General features: G+C 41.2%; 1 protein-coding gene across 5 annotated transcripts; it reads right to left on the bottom strand.

The window, feature by feature from the left end:
* Positions 1–732: 732 nt before the first annotated feature.
* On the bottom strand, positions 733–5,379 carry LOC133818276 (probable ribonuclease P/MRP protein subunit POP5). Of its 5 annotated transcripts, none has more exons than XR_009885857.1 (6): positions 5,223–5,379; positions 4,924–5,097; positions 4,259–4,465; positions 3,947–4,084; positions 3,148–3,773; positions 733–1,016 (listed from the first exon to the last, which is right to left on the bottom strand). XR_009885857.1 is itself a non-coding variant. In XM_062251051.1 (5 exons), the coding sequence occupies exons 3-5, from the start codon at positions 4,434–4,436 to the stop codon at positions 3,625–3,627; spliced, it is 465 nt and encodes a 154-aa protein (XP_062107035.1). In that variant the 5' UTR covers positions 4,437–4,465; positions 4,924–5,097; positions 5,223–5,379; the 3' UTR covers positions 3,005–3,624. The 5 variants fall into 5 exon arrangements, 2 of the variants coding, with proteins under 2 accessions (XP_062107035.1, XP_062107036.1); XR_009885858.1 differs by having other exon boundaries at positions 4,924–5,119; positions 5,223–5,330; XR_009885859.1 differs by lacking the exon at positions 4,924–5,097 and having other exon boundaries at positions 5,223–5,343.
* Between the last annotated feature and the right edge of the window lie 9,416 nt (positions 5,380–14,795).

Below are 14,795 nucleotides of genomic sequence, written 5' to 3'. Positions count from 1 at the left end.
TTTCAAGCTTCAATGTCCCGTCTCTACTGCTCGAATTCAACATTCGGTCTGGCAATCTCTTCACCAAAAGACTCTTGTCGGGCGTTGAATTGCACCGTCTCCTCCTGGAAAACTCCCAAGGCCTCCTGGAGTTGTTCCATCTCAGGGGTCATATCCTTGAGAGTGAAAATAGGTTCATTCTCAGGATTTTCAGGAGCTTCAAGATAGTCTGGTCAGTTAGGACGAGCAGTCTCTTTTGTAGCACCTATACCAAACTTTTTAGGTGTCGTAACTAGTCGGATGAGAACTTTGATGTGCTTCTTTATTTAGCTCTCAATGAAAGCACCAAAATGTCGACCACCGTTTTTGCCAACGGCGAGTAGACACAAAAAATGACAGAAAATAAAGAAGAACTAAAGAAGAAATATAAACAACACAAGAATTTTTATAGTGGTTCAGCTCCAAAAGTTGGTAATAGCCTAATCCACTTAATGTTTGTAGATATGCCAACCAACACTTAAGATCAGATGAACATTAGCCAATTGAGTTTCTCAAGTGCAAGCCAGAGAATAATATGACAGAGTTTGCTCTAGGAAAAAGTCAAAGTTCCCAAAATGGATCATGGGCCTTGTATTTATAGGCTCAGGGAATGTACAAGATGGGTCGTGGGCCTTGACCACGCCACCACACGTTTTAACCATGGTTAATTAATATAATAATACAAAATATTAACCAAATTCGAAATACAACAGCGGGATATTTGGGAAGTCTTCCTCTGGTAGTTACGGAGCCTTCTGGTGGAGGATGTATCCGAACGGCGTATCCCTCTAAAGCTCTTGAAACACTGCTAGGAAACCTTCTAGTTGGTCGATTCCTTTCAAAAGTTTACTAAACCTCCTAGTCGGCACCTTCCTGACCAGAGGCAACCAATCCAGCATCTGGCCGGTGGCTTTCTTTCTGACTCCTCACATTGTTTCTGGTCGGCACATATTCGACCATCAAGATGCCATCTGGCGCAAATATCTTGCCACGTATCGCTTCAAAATGTCACACCATCATGTTGATTTTTTAGGGATAACACACATAATTAACATAAAGTTAGAAAGAAAAAAACTATAGATTAAGAAAATACTTAAAATATCCATATTTATGAAAGGAAGAAAAAAAAATCCACATCTCACATAATTTCCTCTTCTAGATATTTATTTTTAGAATAATTTGCCCCCCGAACAATGACTGTTATATGATCGTGCCCCTGAATGATTTGAAATGTTAAAAATGCTCTCTGAACTATCTTCGTTACTGAAATATGTGACTTCTATTAGATTTCGTCCTAAGTAGCTAACATATTGATGATGCAGCATTATATCTGTTGATGTGACAGTGTCATGTGCAAAATAATTAGAAACTTTCCCCTCGAACCTTGACAACTACCAAATTGTGTCATTTTTATTAAATCTATTTTAAATTTTTTTAAGAAAATCTAATTTTTTTTCTTAAAAATAATTATTAAATCCTTAAAAATTAAAAAAATCATTTTAAAATAAAAGTTTCAAATTAATTAAATAAATTTTCAAATATTCAAAAATTAAAATCTAATTAATAACAAATAACTTTTTTTTACTTTTTCTTTTCTTTTACAATATAAAATAAATATATTTTAAAATAAAAATTGAAAATAAATCCTAAAACAAAGGCATTGTTTGGAACAACTTTTAAAAAAGCTAAAATGTGTTTTCTAACAAAGTTGTGCAATAATGGTGTTTGGTAAACAGTCAGAAAACAACTTATTAAAGAATTTTTGCAGAAGCTACAGCTAGAAGCTAAAGCTGACATAATTTTATTTGGGTGAAGACAACATAAAGGAAGCTAACACTAGTGTATCAAGATGTGAAGTCAATTTATATGATGAATCTACTGTAGCAATGGCAAGAAATCGAGATTGTATTGCTCAAGCTATGTGGACGGCTTATAATGATAGAAGTCAACTATATTTTATTATTAAAAAATAATTTTAGTATTAAAATTGTGTTTATGGGGACATATTGTAGGCTAATGGTGATTTTCTATCTACTTTAGATTCAATGTTTTATTTAGGTATTAAAATTTCTCATATTTTTTAAGCATTATAATATTTTATTGATTTATATTACTTTTAAAAATTATTTACATATTAAAATTTTTAATTATATTTTTTCAAGCAATATGATATTTTGTTAATTTATATGAAAATTAAAAATAAGATTAAATATGTATATGACATGTCATTTTTTATTAAAAAAAGTTCATCATAATAAGTAAAAAAAAAACTCTTCTAAAAAAATATATGTTTTCTAAAAACAGCTTGTTTTTTATTATTCAAACATGTTTTTGGATTTTGTGTTTTTGAAAACTAATTTTAGAAAACATTAGCCAAACACCATTACATTTTGAAAACTCCAAAAAATGTTTTCTATTCTCATTTTTTGAAAACACAATTTTAAAAACTAAAAATAATGCTAAACACCCTCTAGAATTTTGACTCTTTTAAACTCATCTCTTTAGCCAAACAGGATATTGTCATACTGATAAAGCGAAAAACCCTACTCTTAATTTATTATGCTCCCTATATTTATTATGTCAATTTAGTTTTTGTTTTAAATAATTCTATATAATTATATAATTTTGATATATGAGTCACCATCAAAGTCTTCAACACGATGAGATTCACTATGAGAAAAGTTGTATGTTATTGAAATAGTCGAAAAAGAAAAACACTTTTCAAGTCACTCGAAAATATGAAAGGTCGCCGGAGAAGATAATATGACATCTCTGTATTTAAAATACCAAGAGATTCACGTAGTGAAAAAAAAGTGATAACATTGCTAACTTATCACTATAAAGTTGATTTTAATAAAATAAACATATAAGTTCATTGTCTTTCATTTATTTTAGGGACAGAGGATCTTAATCCCTCCTGCGGTTTCTCTCTACCCAACCCATAGCTATTTCTAGCTTATCTATCAAAAGTCTATGGACTTCAATATAAAAGAGAGATTCTCTATAGCCATTGCGGAATGCTCTCATAGAGCTTTTTTCCCTTCTCACAAAAGAAGAGGATTATTGGCATCAACTTAACTTGAAAACATACTAAAGAAAAATAGTAGAATAAAATTAAGTTATACTTACACTGAGCCCCTGTCATTGAACTCTATAATAGAAAATCCACATTGTTAGGTAAGTCCCCATGAGAAGTCTATTCCTCGCATCTCACGAAAGCAGAACCATGAGGCATGACGACTCGACTTAAAACTTTGTGGAGAGTCGATTCCTTGCAATGCTGTCAATTTAGATCTATTAACATGTAATTGCATACTTGACTATATCAACTAGATGTTAAAACTTACAAGCCTCAGACAACATTGACACGAAGTGATCCCAAGAAGTCCATGACTTTTGAGGTACAACGTAAAAAAGACATGTTAGTCATGCTTGTGTGTAATAATCGTAAGTGTGTAACAACGACATCTTAGAAGTAAACCAACGTTTGGTGGTGATTAAGACTAATGATCATTATGCAATTAGAGATGCAAAACTACTAGAAATCAAAGGCACATAGCTAGATGAACTAGTATTGCATCTCGCCAAAGCCAAGATGAACTACTTTTAATGCTCCAACATTTTGATTTTCTCAAGAAAGTCTTGCATCTGCTTGCTAACAACAGGTGATAGAAAAGCACCAACCACAAGCTTGTACTGCTCAAATTTTGATTCTTCACACTTCAGTGCAGCATTTTTACATGCCTTAATGCTTCCTACTCTCCATAAACCATAACAAATAAAAACAAAACATACATGAACATTTTGAAGAAATAAAAAATAAAGAGCACAAAAATGAATCAAGTAGTTATAAATACATATATAACAATAAAATTTACACCAAGAAGATACAAGTCTTGAGGAAGTTACCAAATAATATTTCACTTACCAGTCAGGTCCAATAAGTTAATTACAACTGGCACATTTCCGATACTCCTTACCATGGTGATTGCAGACCAAACTTTTTGGTATTCCTCTCTTGAGGCTCGAATGATACATATCTTCGTGATATGATTCACATATTTAACTACAAAGCACAAAATGCAAATAAGCTAAATAGAATTGCAGAGATAAAAATTACGCATAGCATTGAAAATAATTTGGTAGGAGTATTACAAAATTTCACCACTTGAAAATGATGACAAAATTTCACTACTTGAAAAATGGTGACAAAATTTGGTGGGAATAAGGGATTGATTACCTTGGAGAGATCCTACAGAAGAAGCAAGACCACACTCGCCAAAGTTGATGAGAATGTTGTCTTTAATTGCTTTGGTCACATTATATGGGGTTATTATTATGGGATCATCTGTCCCTAAATCTCTATTAGGATTCAAGTTCACCTCCACCACCATGTACCGATTCTTAAATCCAACCATGATCCTTGTTTTATGATAATAGCTAGGCTCTGAAAGAAACCCAGAAACAAAAAGGAGTTATTTTTTTAAAATAATAATAAAAAAATCATTCTAAACGGAATAATTAGACCAAAAAATCAAAAACAAAATTTATCAATCCAGTATTAAGCACAAATCCATTGATCATGACAAGGTGTAATTCTAACGAGGACCTGTAACTGAAGAAACTGTATTCTAGATAACCAAGCACTATTGAGTAAGTTCAAAGCTTGGCACAGGCATAATAATCCTTAACTCGATAAATATATGGAGAATAAAATCATTATTTAATTATATATTAACATTCAGATTAAAATCATTGAGCTATCAACCTGAGAATGAGAGGGCGTAAGAGGTGAAAAAAAAAAAAAGAAGCGAGCCAACATTTACAGCTAATAACAATTATAATATTTACTGTATAACAAGCTGAAGTATTAAAGTTTATGAAAGTCGAAGCAAAAAAGCATACTTTGGCTTTTTTAAACTTGTTTAAGGTTTGCAATCAGCCAAGTCTTTCACATCCAAGGAACTTGAATTTGAATTTGTAGATTATTCTGTAATGTCCAGCATCTATGTAAAGAGTCTTCTCAATCACTTGACTCCCAACCCAAATATTTCAAAGCTGATGTGATTTTGCATTTCCCTTTTTTTAATTAAAAAAAAATCTATCAATGAATATACAGAACATCAATCAAGTCCAAAACAAAAACTGAAAAAGTAGAACAAACTATTTATTTAATAAAAACTAAAAAGAAAGAAAATACTCACTTTTGCCCACTGCCCACTTGAAGAAAGAGTATATACCAGATTCGTTTGTAGAGAAGACGATAGTTGCTGCAACTGCAAGTCTTTGCACCGTTTAGAGAAGGGTATATAACAAGGTTAAATGTACAATTTGTAATTTAAATGAGGTATTAGTGGTTTAGGTTTACTGGGCTTGGTTTGACATTTAGTATGGGCTTCGCGACATGGAGAAATTAGGAAAAATTACAACTTTCCCTCTAAAATTAAAAAAAAAAAAAAAAAGGACAACGAGCAAAATAGTCCAAAAACAACTATTATTTAGATAAATGTATCAGTTTTAAAAAAATTCAACAAACGACTCAATATAACAAATTAGTATAATGAAATTCCACATTTACCCTTACTCTCTTTAACCTCTTTAGTCTTAGGTAAACTCTAATATTCAATTGGGACTTGGTACAAAATGATAACTTAGGTAATCAATAATATAAAATTATTATTTCTCTACAATTTTAAAAATGAAGACATTAGCGTTCTCATTCCATTATTTTGAGTCATTTACTATAATTTCTCTTAAAAATATATATATTACCAAAACTTTTACAAATAATAACTATAATCACGTTTTGAATACCCAATTTATACTACAACCACGACTACTATTAGATGTCATGTTTTGAGTATAATCAAACATCATTATTTTTATTTTGGTTTCTTCATTTTTTTAAATCTTATAGTAATTTTAAAACTAAACTAATTAAAATATAGTTTAAAATAAAAAAATATATATGATAATTGATTTTAAAAATGAAAAAATATATTAGAAATCTACTTTAATTAAAATAAAAAAAATCTGTATTAAAAATAAAAATTAAATCCTAAAATTTATTTTTTGTCTTCTAAAATATAAATAAGAGAAATGTGGGGCTAAAATACATAAATTTTGTGTTTACTTATTGGTGAATATCAAAATGTTGTTCTTTTAGTGGTGAAAGTACCAAAACACCAACTTTAAATTGACATATCACTGTTAATTGGTTAAAAGTCAGAATTTCACCTCTAAAAAAAAGTTATAATATTTAAGTGTAAAAAAAGTAAACTTTTGGTAATTTATCTACAAATATCCCAAAAAAATCTATTTAGACGGTAAACAAAAATAATTTAAAAATACGATATCTAGGCAGTTGCTCCACGTTATATTGTCACCCACACTTACAATCCCACTCTAATGAAAGATCTATTCCTCTTTCTATAAATATAAATATATATATATATATATGTACGCCCTGATTTTTCCACGGGCTTATTAGCGAGCTGAGCTGCGGCCTAATCATGATTACCTCGTGGATATCCCCAAAACCAGAGCTACCGTCATAAGATCATACCTCCTTAGATCGAGGTAACCCGAAGGTTCGCCAAGATTGCCTAAGACTTGAGTCCGGAATCTGGAGGCCGAAGGTCGAGTTAGGCACCCAGCTCGTGGTACGAGCCGGATTTGGAGGCTATGACTCTTTGTAAAGTCAACACACGCAAGATAAACGTGCACATATCAGACATTACGTGTCTGATATGTCCCTGACTTCTCGGACACGCAGCAGGAACGTGCGTATTCAGACACCCACGACTGGGTTGGGCCGTGCGGCCCATTATCTCCTTACCTATTGATTTGACCACACTTATGTGTCAGGTTTAGGAATTAATCATGAATGTCACAGAGTTGATACGATAAGTAAGAAGGTCACGGGATGACCTTCTTACCAACTCCCAGGTGCCTTCTCCTATAAATATGGAGACCCTGGGAGTTAATAAGGGTTGGATTATCTCTTGTAAGAAATACCCTGTAATCAAATATCCAGTATATAACAATAATACTGACTAGTGGAGTAGAAGGATTTTAACCTTCGAACCACTTAAAAAACGTGTCTTGAGTCACCATTTCTCTTTTCCAAGATCATATATCTGTTACGGTTCAACATTAGCACTAATCCCTTTCTCGTCTTTTCTTAATTACCTGTTGGCGAAGAACCGCGTCAACAGTTTGGTGCTTTCATTGAGAGCAAGTTTGGTTAGTGCTGTCGCAAACATCCAACTATGGTGACTACTCGATCTAGGCACAGTAACGAGACAGAGCAGCATGATGGGCAGGAGGCTCATCATACTGCCACCCCTGGTGAAAAAATTCCTGAGACCCAGCAGCGGCCAAGAAAGCAGCCGGTGGGCCAAGATGACACCGGAAGTTCGGCCCCCCGGCCACTTAATCCAAACCCGTGTTATTACACGACGGTGGAGATGGAGAACGCTCAGCTAAGGAGCCAGCTAGCAATAGCTAGCCAGCAGATCAAGGATGTGCTGGCCCGACTACCCCCTCTCATAACCGACGCTAACATCGGAGAGAGGCAAGGCGGGGCTCCTAAGTCTCGCCGGGGTAATCGGTCCAAGCATAGCCGCCCGGATAGACTTCCGACATCCAACTCCACTCCCTCATCACACCATCGAGAGGCAAGCTTCGAAGAAGTGCCTGGAGCCAGACAACAGCAATACAGCCATTCGGTCAGGACGTCGACACCTAGCTCCCAACCATCCTCGAGAGCGCCCAGGGGAGCTCGAGGTAATTCCCGAAGGAGATCCGGGGAGGGCTCGCAGCATCAGCCCGTCCCCAACAACCGTCCTGTGCCTCATCCAGATCGTCAGGCGCGGGACCAGCAGGAGGACCGAAAGGCCCCCACCAAATTTGATCCGTCCTGACGGAACTAGGATCGCCTCTCCAGTCAGGCATCCTCCGTCTCCCATCAGATATCCGTCTCCTCCTCAGCCCGTCCGAGATATCCCAGCCTATGGGAGTAGTCGGAGAAACCTGCCATCAGCTGGACCTTCCCGGCGTAGCAGGGCGCAAAGGGAAAGCCCAAATCCTCACCACCAAAGGTGGACTCCAAGCCTATCTAGCAGAAGCCAATGGACCGGCAGTCGCCAGAGTGATCTCTCTGGGGGAGACCTGCATCAGCGTTTGAGTTCGGCACAAAGTCATCAAACCACCCAAGGGGGCGACCTTCGAGATCGCCTTAACTCTCATAGGGGGAACCAGCAGGAGGAGATGGCCACGCTCGCTCAGAGGGGGTCCTGTCCAAAGTACGTAACGGGGGGAATGTCCCAAATAACCTATCTCAAGATAGGAGAGGCAATAACCCACCAAATGTGTACAATGGGCCCGGAGCTGTTGAACAGCCCCGGAATAACCACGGACATCAGGACCAAACCCTCGAGCGCCTGACTCAGATGGAGGAGCTGATGAGGAAATTCCTGTCAGAAAAAGAAAAAGATGAATATGATTCAGGGGACGAGATGGAACTCTTCGCCCCCAGCATAGCGGCAACGGCGTACCCATCTGGTTTCCGTATGCCACACTTGTCAAAGTTCAATGGGGACGGAGACCCATCGGACCATCTAGGGATGTTCAACACCCTAATGATGGCCCACAACATTGGCCCCGAGCTGAGATGTTTAATCTTCCCTTCCACACTGACTGGACCTGCCAGGTAGTGGTTCAAGCAAAGTAAAAGACAGTCAATCAGCTCCTGGAAGACTTTCTCGGCAGATTTCAAAAGGGCATTCCGAGCCTCCCAGGATGCCCGTGTTCAGGCCGACTCCCTGGCTAACGTGAGGCAGCAGCCCGGTGAGACTCTGAAGACCTACCTAAGCAGATTTGTGAACGTCGCTGCTCGAGCCAGAGACGCGGATGATAGTTCCAAGCTCATGGCCATGAGAACTAGAATCCTCGTCGGAGGAGATCTCTGGAAGGATATACAAAGGAAGGGAGTCAGCTCGGTTAGTGAATTCCTTAACAGGGCCCAAGAATGGATAAACTTGGAGGAAGACAAAGCCTCAGCTGCGGGAACCATCCAGGTCCCCGAACAAACCACTGGAGTGGGGACGGAGGTCGTGGTAGAGACCCAAAACGTCTCACAGAACAACCAGCTCGGTGGAGACAAGAGAAAGGGGAATGGCGAAAACGGTCAGCACGGCCAAAAGAAGAATAAGTCCGTAGACAAATTCAAGCTCGTATTCGCGACTTATACAGAGCTCACCCAGTCTAGGGAGAACATCTTCCTTGCCAGCTCTACTCGAGTCCCCTGGAAGAGGTCGGAACCATTAAAGCACCATAAGGGGAAGAGAGACACCTCCAAGTTTTGCCGTTTTCATAACGATGTTGGCCACAATACCGATGATTGTAGGCATTTAAAAGATGAGATCGAGACTCTCATCCGAGCCGGCCCCTTGGCTCAATACGCGCGGAACAGGGTTCCAGCAAGTCGACCTGCTCCAGAAGTCTCAGCCAGTCAGCCCGGGCCTCGGATAGATCAGGACGTCCCTCCTCCCGTAGTTGGAGGAGAGATATCCACCATCTCTGGGGGTCCGCACATGGCCGGCACGAGCAGGGGTGCCCAGAAGAGATACGTGAACGAACTAAAGGCTCATAACGGAGTAGAGTTCGTCCTGGAGCAGCGCCAGTCAAAACAGCAGTGGTTGGAGAGACAACCGATCATTTTTACGGAGGAAGATGTGGGCCATGTCCAATTCCCTCACAATGACCCTTTGGTCATGGCAGTTCAGCTCGCCAATCGGAGAGTGAGGAGGGAGCTGATCGACAACGGGAGCTCGGTTAACCTCCTGTTCCGATCCACGTTAGAAAAGATGGGTTTAACTGTCGCTGAGTTAAAGGCGACCTCCATGATGCTGTATGGTTTTTCGGGAGAGGGATCAGCAGCAATAGGGACGATCGAGCTGGTGATCACCCTAGGAGAAGGATCTCGGACAGTCTCCAAGCTCCTCGAATTCGTGGTCATCAACTGCTCTGCTGCATACAACGCGATCTTGGGGCGACCTACGCTCATGACGTTTGAGGCCGTCACTTCCATTCGCCACCTCGCGATGAAATTCCCTACTTCCACGTGAATATGCACTGTTCATGGCGATCAGCTCGCTGCCAGGGAATGCTACAGCATTTCTATGAAGGGAAAATCTAAACCCGGGCAGCTGGCAATGGCCATTCAAGGTGGTGGAGAGGAATCTCAGGAACCCTTAGCTAATTCTGAGATTGAAAAACCTCAAAGCGCCGAAGGGGAAAATGTCGTCTTAAGTGAGGATATTGACCCCCGAATAAGCGAGGACAGATCCGAGCTCCAGGCGATTGAGGATCTCGAGGAAGTGAACATTGACCCGCAGAACCCATCACGAATGATCAAGCTCGGGAAAAACCTCTGTAGCAAGAGGAAGGCGAAGCTGGCTAAATTTCTGCGGGATAACCTGGACGTGTTTGCCTGGTCCCATGAGGACATGGTGGGAATCAGCCCGAGTGTCATCATGCATACACTTCATCTGGATAAAAGTGTTCCCGCCAAGTCCCAGAAGCAAAGAGGCCTCGGAACAGCTCGGGCTGAAGCCTTGAAGGAAGAGGTGGCCCGGCTCAAGAAATGCGGCTTTATCCGTGAGGCCAAATTTCCAATATGGGTCGCCAACCCCGTGCTGGTCCCGAAGCCCAACGGAAAATGGCGGACCTGCATAGACTTCTCCGACTTGAATAAAGCCTGCCCCAAGGATTGTTTCCACTGCCAAGGATTGACCAGCTGGTAGATGCCACCGCGGAGCACGAGCTCATGTCCTTTATGGACGCATACTCAGGCTACAATCAGATCGCCATGAATCCGGAAGACCAGGAACACACCAGCTTCATGACCCCGACTAACGTCTATTGTTACAAGGTCATGTCGTTCGGGCTGAAGAACGCTGGAGCTACCTACCAAAGGTTAGTAAACAGAATGTTCGCAACCCAGATCGGGAAAAACATGGAAGTTTACGTTGATGACATGCTAGTCAAGTCAAAGACTGCCGATAACCATGTTTTCGACCTGGAAGAATGTTTTAGGATACTACGGGAGTATGGCATGAGACTTAATCCGCAGAAGTGCACTTTTGGAGTCGCGTCCGGGAAGTTCCTGGGCTTCATAGTCAATACCCGAGGAATCGAGGCAAACCCCGACAAGATCAGGTCACTGCTCGAGCTTCCCTCGCCCAGGTCGCAAAAAGATGTCCAAGGCCTGACAGAAAGAGTGGCAGCCCTCAATCGGTTTATTTCCAAGTCCACCGATAAGTGTTTGCCATTCTGCAACCTGCTCCGAGGAAACAAGAAGTTCGAATGGACAGAAGAGTGCGAAAGCGCATTCCTCGACCTGAAGGCACATCTGGCCGAGCCACCCGTATTATCCCAACCCAAGGCAGGAGAGCCTCTTTTTCTCTACCTGGCTGTCACCGGGGATGCAGCTAGTGCCGTGTTGGTATGAGAAGAAGACCGAGTTCAAAGACCAGTCTACTACATCAGCAAAAGACTTCTCGGGGCTGAATCCCGGTACCCGTTGATGGAGAAATTGGCGTTCTGCCTTATCACGGCCTCGCGAAAGCTCAGGCTGTACTTCCAATCCCACTTGATACACATCATGACCGATCAACCTTTAAGGCAGGTTTTGCAAAAACTTGAAGCATCGGGACGTTTGTTAAAATGGGCGATCGAACTCAGTCAGTTCGAGATTTTGTACACTCCGTGGACTGCTATAAAAAGTTAGGCCCTGGCCGATTTTATGGCAGAATGCACGGGATTCCAGGAGGATCCCGCAGAAGACTCACACCAAATCACCCCTCCACAGGCGTCGTGGAGGATCTTTGTGGATGGTTTGTCCAACGAGAACGACTCCGGAGCTGGAATCATTGTGATATCCCCTGAGGGACATAGATTCCACTCGGCGCTGAGGTTCGGATTTAAAGCCTCCAACAACAAGGCCGAATTCGAAGCTTTGCTGGCCGGGCTGAGGATAGCTCAGGAGTTGAAGGCGAGCTCCGTTCAGTGCTTCAGTGACTCCCAGCTCGTGGTAAACCAGGTTCTGGGCGAATATCAAGCACGGGAACCCAAGATGGCCACCTATCTGGCAAAGGTAAAAGCTGAGCTGTCCGCGTTTAAGCGAGGCTCGATCGAACAGATACCTCAGGAGCAGAACGCTAACGCAGACGCTCTCGCCAAGCTCGCCACCTCTGGGGAAACGGAGACCTTGGGGTTAGTGCCAATAGAGTTCTTGGAGAAACAAAGCATAGTAGATGTCAGGACGGAGGTCGAGATGATCGATGTCAGGACGGAGGTCGAGATGATCGATGTCAGGCTGACCTGGATGACCCCCATCCTTGAGTATCTCGTCGAAGGAAAGCTGCTTGAAGGGCGCAATGATGCACGGCGAGTACTCTATCAAGCTCCCAGGTATACGATAGTAGATGGGATGTTATACCGGCGTGGGCACTCCCTGCCTCTCCTACGATGTGTTCTTCCAGATGAAGCAAAGGCCATCCTGCAGGAGGTGCACGAGGGTTTTTGCGAAGACCACACTGGGGGGCAGAGCTTGGCCTTAAAGGTCCTGAGGCAGGGGTATTATTGGCCAACTCTATCCAAAGACTCGATCTCACACGTGAAGAAGTGCGACAAGTGCCAGCGATGTGTCGCAATTGCCCGAGCTCCTCCAGTTGAGCTAAAGATGATCTCGTCCCCATGGCCATTTGCCGTTTGGGGGATAGACTTGGTTGGCGCCCTCCCCACTGGAAAGGGCGGAGTCCGTTACGCCGTGGTAGCCATCGACTACTTTACGAAGTGGGCTGAGGCAGAACCTTTGGCAACAATAACGTCCAAAAAAGTGCTTGACTTCATGGTTAAAAGCATTATCTGTCGATTCGGCCTGCCCAATAAGATTGTCTCCGACAATGGTACTCAGTTCGACAGCGACCTATTCACCGAGTTTTGTGAAAGGTACGAAATTATGAAAAGTTTCTCCTCCGTGGCCTATCCTCAGGCGAATGGCCAGGTCGAGGCTGTCAACAAGACTTTAAAGGCGAGCCTCAAGAAGAGATTAGATGAAGCGAAGGGGGTCTGGCCAGAACAGCTCCCCCAGGTCCTATGGGCATACCGGACCTCGCATCGGACTCCTACGGGTCATACTCCTTTTTCCCTAACCTTTGGAAGTGAGGCAGTCCTCCCCGTGGAGGTTAAAGTGCTTTCGCATAGGGTCCAGTCTTACGACCAGGACCGCAACCACGAGCTACTGTGAAATTCCCTTGACTTAGTTGATGAAAGGCGAGAAGATTCGCAACTCCAGCTCGCCCATTATCAGCAGAAAATCACTCGCTACTTCAACACCAAAGTCAAAAAGTGCGCCTTTAGCGTTGGCGACTTGGTCCTAAGGAGAGTTTTCCTGGCTGGGAAAGATCCCAAAGATGGAGTCTTGGGACCAAACTGGGAAGGACCGTACCAGGTCATCGAAATCATTAAGGAGGGAACTTATAAGTTAGCTCGGCTTGATGGAGGGACGGTCCCGCGGACTTGGAACGCCATCCACTTAAAGAAATATTATCAATGATTCACTTGTAAGGCCTGGAAGGCCATTTTTTATGTATTAATGAAGGTCAGCTTTTGTACATGTTTGCAAGTGTAATCTAAAGTAACCACGAAAGACCCTTTCCCAGTTACTTGGGGGGCATATGGTACCTGGATATAACCAGGTCTCCTTAATGACTTAGAAGTTGATTCATATCGATTGACCGTTGTTTTTCTTAAAAAACGCGAGATATTGATAAGGATTAAACGCTAACTAAGTCCTATCCTGGTCATAACTGGGGCTTAAAACTTAGAAGTTAATTTAAATCTATTGATCGTTGTTCTTCCTAAAGAGCTCGAGATATGGATAAAAGTTAACGCGAACTAAGTTTTCAAAATAAGTTCCTGGTCATAACCGGGTCACAAAACTTAGAAGTTGATTTAAATCTATTGATCGTTGTTCTTCCTAAAGAGCTCGAGATATGGATAAAAGTTAACGCGAACTAAGTTTTCAAAATAAGTTCCTGGTCATAACCGGGTCACAAAACTTAGAAGTTGATTTAAATCTATTGATCGTTGTTCTTCCTAAAGAGCTCGAGATATGGATAAAAGTTAACACGAACTAAGTTTTCAAAATAATTTCCTGGTCATAACCGGGTCACAAAACTTAGAAGTTGATTTAAATCTATTGATCGTTGTTCTTCCTAAAGAGCTCGAGATATGGATAAAAGTTAACGCGAACTAAGTTTTCAAAATAAGTTCCTGGTCATAACCGGGTCACAAAACTTAGAAGTTGATTTAAATCTATTGATCGTTGTTCTTCCTAAAGAGCTCGAGATATGGATAAGAGTTAACGCGAACTAAGTTTTCAAAATAAGTTCCTGGTCATAAAACTTAGAAGTTGATTTAAATCTATTGATTGTTGTTCTTCCTAAAGAGCTCAAGATATGGGTAAAAGTTAACGCGAACTAAGTTTTCAAAATAAGTTCCTGGTCATAACCGGGTCACAAAACTTAGAAGTTGATTTATATCTATTGATCGTTGTTCTTCCTAAAGAGCTCGAGATATGGGTAAGAGTTAACGCGAACTAAGTTTTTTCAAAAAGTTGTAACCAAAATGCGTAAGGGCAAGAAAGAGGATCAATTAAAAACGTTAAATCAAATTGTCTCGAGGTGGAAGCACCTCATGCAAAAGGT

Source organism: Humulus lupulus, chromosome 2, assembly GCF_963169125.1.
Source record: "Humulus lupulus chromosome 2, drHumLupu1.1, whole genome shotgun sequence".
NCBI classification, from domain to species: domain Eukaryota; kingdom Viridiplantae; phylum Streptophyta; class Magnoliopsida; order Rosales; family Cannabaceae; genus Humulus; species Humulus lupulus.
Note: the sequence above shows the minus strand (reverse complement) of the source record. Positions and strands in the feature narration are given on the sequence as shown.